At 57.3% G+C, this 7,078-nt stretch overlaps 1 protein-coding gene across 1 annotated transcript in view; it reads right to left on the bottom strand.

Moving 5' to 3' along the window:
* NFATC1 (nuclear factor of activated T-cells, cytoplasmic, calcineurin-dependent 1) overlaps nucleotides 1-7,078 on the bottom strand; it is a 119,923-nt gene that overhangs the window by 87,794 nt on the left and 25,051 nt on the right. Inside the window, exon 3 of the mRNA XM_011934393.1 lies at nucleotides 3,339-3,498. Coding sequence (XP_011789783.1) covers nucleotides 3,339-3,498 — 160 coding nt within the window. The remainder of the gene's footprint in view (nucleotides 1-3,338; nucleotides 3,499-7,078) is intronic.

The raw sequence follows: 7,078 nt of genomic DNA, 5'->3' as shown, positions 1-7,078 counted from the left end.
CCCCTCAACGCTCACAGGTACCCGGGTGCCAGCCGTCCCTCATGCCCCTCAATGCTCACAGGTACCCGGGTGCCAGCCTACCCTCACGGCCCTCAATGCTCACAGGTACCCGGATGCCAGCCGTCCCTCACGTCCCTCAACACTCACAGGTACCCGGGTGCCAGCCATCCCTCACGCCCCTCAACGCTCACAGGTACCCGGGTGCCAGCCTACCCTCACGCCCCTCAATGCTCACAGGTACCCGGATGCCAGCCGTCCCTCACACCCCTCAGCACCCACAGGTAAGAGTGAGCACCTGCCCAGAGGAGCAAACACCCTTTCCTAACCTGGGGTCCATGCTCCGAATGCCTCCTGGAGAGAAGGTGCTGTGTTCTACTCATGTGCTTTGCTTCCCAGCTGTGAAACACATGGGGGGGGACGGGGGGGACGGGGAGGCCGGGCGCGGGAGGAGTAGGGGGCTGGGTGCGGGAGAATGGGGATGCTGGGCACGGGAGGCCGGGTGAGGGAGGATGGGGACGCAGGGTACGGGAGGATGAGGAGAACGGGGATGCAGGGCATAGGATGGGGAGGTCAGGTGGGGGAGGATGGGGAGGCCGTGCGCGAGAGGACGGGGACACAGGGCGCGGGAGGACGAGGACGCCGGGTGCGGGTGCACAGGGTGCTCCTGACCATGAGAGCTGATAGCCACCTCCCCAGGCCCCCCGCTACCCTACAGGGCTCAGCTGCACTGTAGGAGACAGCGGGCTTTGATTTTACGGACAAGCTTTTTGAGATGTAGTGGACAGACGATTCACAATGAAGAGAACAGCATTTCGCAAACGCAGGAACCTCCTGTGTCAGTGGTTCCCAGTGGCTCTGACCAGCCGCCTGCCGTGCCCACCACCCACGGCCTCGTCCCCGCGCCCCCAGGCCAGTGTGATGAGCCTCGTTTCTGAACAGCGGGAAAGGGGCTGTGTCGAAGGATGTGCTAAAATAACCCAACGGCAGTGAGCGCACGTCTGCGGTTCTGAGGAGCTTCCACGGCAACTGAGAGCTTTCTATTCTCATTTGTTTTATAATTATGCACAAATTCTATTTTTATCCAATTTGTGGTCCACCAACTGAAAGAGAAAACAAACTCCCAAAACCCCCTCTTTTTAGCTGCTTTTACCTCACACTTGCATAGAGATAAATGCCACAGATATATCAGAAAACTCTTTAAATTACTAATTTCTCACAATGAGATATGCTGATAGCGCCTGACGTTTTCCATGCAGGGGAGTGTTTTCTCCTGCGTTTCAACGGAAAGGGCTCCTTCTGTGGAAACGCAGGGCCGGCCTCTCGCGTTCTGCTGCTGCTCACACACGGGCCACTTGATTTGGAATAATTTTTGAGGGTACATTTTAAAGATATTTTAAATTACTGTTTCAAGTTTCCTGAGTCCTCCAGAACACCTCGACCCTCTCAGTCGCATCTGTATTGATAGATTTCAGCACCCTAAGCCCAAGACACCCAGACAGTAGAACCGAGATGGGATTCCACAAGATTCCAGAAGACGCAGGGAGGAGTGTCCAGCACTGAGCTGTGCCCACGGAGACAGGTGGCACCAGGCACCGGCGCTACTCACAGGTAGGGGAAAATACATCCATTAAAACTCAGGGCTGCCTGTGGTCCCGGCTACTCGGGAGGCTGAGGCAGGAGAATCGCTCGAACCCGGGAGGCAGAGGACGCCGTGAGCTGAGATCGCACCACTGCACTCCAGCCCGGGTGACAGCGAGACTCCGTCCCCAAAAAAAAACAAAAACAAAAAAACAAAACAAACAGACGAAAACCTCAGAGCTCTCTCCACACTCATGGGCCTGCTTTACCCTCCAAACAACAGCCTCGATTCCTACAACTGCCCCTCATCTGGACATGGTGAAAGGGCGACGGCCAGTGACCCTCACCCATACGGTTCACAGCAAATGGGGTGGACGGGGCCATCATTTCTCGATTGCCTTTTTCCACTCCTTCTTTCACTGCCTCATTTCCTGTCCCTTCTAATATCCTTTCCACTGAGCAATAACAGGCTTTCGGTCAGTGAAAACCGAGGCAGGGATGGGGAGGTACAGGCCTGCCGGGATGAAGCGTGGCGCAGCGCTGCCTGACCTTTCCCACCTGGGAGGGCGGAGACTTTAAATGTCAAACTGGCCGCTGTGCACTCAGGTGTCTCCCGCATTTCCTTGCTTCAAGCACCGACAAGGTAGGTACTAATTGGCATCAAGCACACAGGCCACAAACATCACGTTAACAGCATCTGCAAGTGCTGGTGGAAACGCCTCGCCCAGCACCCTGCCTGCTAATGCCCTGCTGCCGGCTATTGCGTTGGCAAACAGCCATTTGTCCCTGTGGCCGCCTTCCCTCCACTATTTATCTAAATGGAAAAAAATAAAAACACGGGGCACCCTGCTGAGCACCCCTTCCGGCTTGCATCATTCCCTAAATAGCAGGGCTGGGGCACCCGGGTTTTGCGGTCGGTGTGTGCGGGGAAAAAGTCCTCTGCGTTGCCGCATGGCCTGGAGCCCTGGGGCTGGATACCCTTGCTGTTCTGTGGCTGCCAAAGCAGTGGACCCAGGGCCTGGGGCCTAGATCTGATGAGGTAACAGGTGGGACCAAAGAAAATGCCAACACCCACGGCTACCCAGGACCCACATCAACACCTGGGGTGCAGAGGGGGGCATGGCTCTGTGTGCAGACGCTGCCCATCCCCGGCGCGGTCACTACACACCTCCATGGACAGCCTAACTCTATGTGGCTTTCTCCCGAGCAAGGTGAGGAAGCCACACAGAGCCCGGGGAGTCAGGCCCACCCCGGCAGGGACACAGCTGCCAGCCCCAGGCCCACTCTGAAAGCCACTCCTCCTCTCCTCAGGAAGCACCTTGAGCCCTGGTGCCCCCCAGCACCCAAGCCCAGAGCGTGGGATTCCGCAGGCCTGGTGGGCCACAGAACCTGCATTTCTGAGGGCCCCTCACCAGGCGAGGCTGGTGCTGCTGGTGAGAACCCCAGCAGTTCAGAGGCTTTAGAGAGGGGAGAATCAGCCCCTTGAAACATCCACACCACAGGCAGCATCCGTGGACACGAGGGCTGCTCTGGGCAAATCTGAAAACAGAGGGAGGCCTGCCCATGTGGAAGCAGCAGGTGCTGTGCCACACGCCCATTCCAGCTCAGGGGCGGTAAGGAACCGCCTGGGACTAACCACGACATAGCATTCAGCTGGCCTGGCCGGGAGAGTCTGTGGTTTCAGCACAGTTCACTGTGGCTCCAAAATTACTTTTGGACCAAAACAGCAAGTGGCGTGCGAGTCTGGCCTCGGTGCCTACCTGCACGATGGGGTGTCCTCCAGCCGACGCCTTCACGGCCCCCCGGCTGCCCTCCGTCTCGTAGTGGGCTCGGTGGTGGGACTTGGGCTGCACCTCAATCCGAAGCTCATACGGGCCCGAGTGGGACGGCAGCTGCCAGTCCAGGGCGGGCAGGGTTGGGCTGGAAGGGAACAGAGCAGAGGAGGCGTTTAGCGCCACACGGACCTCACCCGGGCCACACGTGCTGCGCTCAGCCATCACCGTCTTGGGTGGACACTTCTTCGGTGAACACACATTCTACACGGAGACGGACAAGCCTGTGTCGACGCGATGCTTACTCATCATGACCTGTGGCCGTGGCCCGGCCAGTTCTCTAAGACGGAAACATTTTCCAAGCACAACCTTAACACACTTCTCTTCCTTCGTGACACGCTTCTATCAGTTACTTAACCCTCCAGTAAGACAGGTTTTAGGACTCACTGAAAATCTTTTTTAAAATCTAAGAGGTACGAGCTGTGGTCTAAGAACCAGGAAGCTCCAACCTCTCCTTGCTATGAACCAGCTGTGCGGCTGCCGTCAGACAGGTGACTAACTGGGCCCTTTATAAAATGGTGGGTTTGGAAGACGTGGTGTGTGGAAACACCACCAGCCCCCAAATTCCATGATTGCTGCAAGACAGACAGAAGGGCCTAACTGAGGGCCAGGAGGAGGAACCGGGCATCCATGGAGGGCGGTGAGAGAAAACGCAGCAGGGCGGGGTGCGGCGGTGAGGGCTTTGGGAGCCTGCTGGTTACTGTGCACAGAGGACACGTGCTGCATGACGTGGCAGGTGACAGGTGCCGGGTCTGTCCTCAGAGCCCACGGCCCAGCTGGGGGCTCCCCGGCCCCTGTCCTTTCAGGAGGTGAATGTTTGGTGTGAAAGGCTAAGGTGAGGTCCTGCCTGTGCCCTCGGCCTTGAGTGTCTTCCCAACTGTGTTCTGTAGGAGGCCCAGGTGGACTGTCTCAGCATTCCTGGGGGCCACACCGTGCACCCAAGGGGTTCTCGCATCTAGGGGGTGGCCTGCCCCCACGTAGCACCATCCACGCAGGCACCACCTTCCACCCCGTGCAAGAGGCCGGCGCTTCTGCCATCAGAGCCCGTTTCTGGGAGGCCCAAGGCTCTGTGGCCGCTGCAGCCCTGGCCCAGCCTCCTCTTCCACTCAGTCTGTCTCCCCAGCACTGCCTGCTGCAGGGGCCAAGGCAGGTGGAGCATGCGGTGGGACCCTCCCTGGACCAGCACTGCTCAATGGATCAGGTGCAAGACCCTGCGTGGGCAGAGCCAGCCCAGGGCCCAACGACCATCCTCAACACTATGTGGGCAGAGCCAGGCGCCCAGGGCCCGACAACTGTCCTCACCACTGTGTGGGCAGAGACCCAGGCCCGCCGACCGCCCTTACCACCATGTGGGCACAGCCAGCCCAGGGCCCAACGAGCATCCTTACTGCTATGTGGGCACAGCCAGCCCAGGGCCCAACGACCATCCTCACCGCTATGTGGGCAGAGACCCCGGCCCGCCGACCACACTATGGGCTGGGGCCCCTGAGGTCACCCTCCACACGGGGCCTGTGACTCCCCCATCTTCAGAACCAGCCCCTCTGCCAGGACTCAATGATTGCCTACAGCTGCTGACCGTCATTCTACGTCCGTTTTAAGTACAAGTCACAGAGACATGGGACACACGGGCAGCTTCTTGGGAAGGGCAGGTTCTGTGTAACGCAGGCTCAGAGCAGGGGCGTCTGCGAGTTCAAGGAAATTGCCTCCCGAGCCCCAAGAAAGCCCCCAACACCTCAGGACACACTGTGAACCCAAAGTGACCTAAAAACAAAACAAGGGCCGGACACGGTGGCTCACGCCTGTAACCCCAGCACTTTGGGAGGTTGAGGTGGGTAGATCACAAGGTCAGAAATTGAGACCATCCTGGCCAACATGGTGAAACCCCGTCTCTGCTAAAAATACAAAAATTAGCCAGGCATGGTGGCGGCCACCTGTAGTCCCAGCTGCTCGGAGGCTGAGGCAGGAGAATCACTTGAACCAAAAAGGCAGAGGTTGCAGTGAGCCGAGATCGCGCCACTGCACTCCAGCCTGGGCGACAGTGCGAGACTCCATCTAAAAACAACAACAACAGCAGCAGCAGCAAAAACCAGGGCCAGTCGCAGTGGCTCACGCCTGTAATCCCAAAACTTTGGGAGGCCAAGGGGGACGGATCACTTGAGCTCAGGAGTTCAAGACCAGCATGGGCAACGTGGCGAGACCCCATCTCTACAAAACAAACAAAAAATAAAAACATGAGCAGGATGTGGTGCACATCTGTGGTCCCAGCCACACAGGAGGCTGAGCGGGGAGGATCCCAGCCACACAGGAGGCTGAGCGGGGAGGACTGCCTGAGCTGGGGGAGGTTGAGATGGTGGTGAGCCAAGATCGCATGGGCTTCAGCCTGGGTGACAGGGCAAGACTCTGACTCAAAACAAACAAAATAAAAACAATGGGCAGAATAAGACTGCTTTAAAGACGAAAAGCCCAGGAGGCAGCTGGAATGGAATCAAACACATAATTTTTAAAAATACGAACACCTAAAACGTTTCTTAACAAGACTACATATTTTGTGACATTGGAAGCTTCATAGTAATTTGAAAACTTAGATTTATACAAAGATGCCCCTGGCAGGCTCACCACCCACCTCCGCTCTGTTGGGTTTTGGGCTCTGCGGGTGCCCGGTGGACCCCGACAGCCACGACAGCGTCCCTGACAGGAATCTCCAAGACACAGCTTCACGGGCTGTACTGTCAGAGCTCTTTCCCACGTGAGGTGATCAGCACGGACGCCCAGCACCCGCTAACGCTGCCAGGCGGAAGGAAAGGCGGCTGGACCCAGGGCTCCGCACAGGAAGGACAAAGGCTTCCCTGCACAGAGCTCGGGGCCAGCTGTGAGTCTCTGGGGAAGGGAGAGGGGGCAGCTGCAGGGCTGGGCAACGAAGGGCCCCTCCGCAGCAGCCACACCCACGCCGGGACAGGCAGGCACCAAACAAAGTCGTGGATGGTGCGAGGCGGCACCTGTCTCAGGTGCCCTGTACCTATCTTTTTTTATGAATTGAAAAAGCAACAAATAAAACGCAAAATTCACAGCCGGGTGCGGTGACTCACTCCTGTAATCCCAGCACTTTGGGAGGCCGAGGCAGACAGATCACCTGAGGTCAGGAGATCAAGACCATCCTGGCCAACATGGTGAAACCCCGTCTCCACTAAAAATATAAAAATTAACTGGGTGCCGTGGCAGGCGCCTGTAGTCCCAGCCACTCTGGAAGCTGAGGCAGAATTGCTTGAACCCCGGAGGCAGAGCTTGCAGTGAGCCGAGATCGCGCCACTGCACTCCAGCGTGGGTGACAGTCAGACTCCGTCTCAAAACAAACAAACAAAAAAACAAAATACACAGTGAAAAAAACTGGGCTCACCGGATTCTCAGGAAAGTTAAGACACAGAGAAGAGACAGAGCAAGAGAGAGGAGAGAAGAGGGAAGAAAAAAAGAAAAGCCACCTCCCCCACCGCTGGTCTGGTTAAAGGCAGATGTATTTCCTAAAGATGAGGCAGTCTAAACCACTCTGCAGTTGACTATTACATAAGAATACGTTTGGGCCGGGCGTGGTGGCTCGCGCCTGTAATCCCAGCACTTTGGGAGGCTGAGGCGGGTGGATCACGAGGTCAGGAGATCGAGACCATCCTGGCTAA

Source organism: Colobus angolensis, unplaced genomic scaffold, assembly GCF_000951035.1.
Source record: "Colobus angolensis palliatus isolate OR3802 unplaced genomic scaffold, Cang.pa_1.0 Scaffold135, whole genome shotgun sequence".
NCBI lineage: Eukaryota > Metazoa > Chordata > Mammalia > Primates > Cercopithecidae > Colobus > Colobus angolensis.
This window is presented reverse-complemented; position numbering and strand designations above follow the sequence as displayed.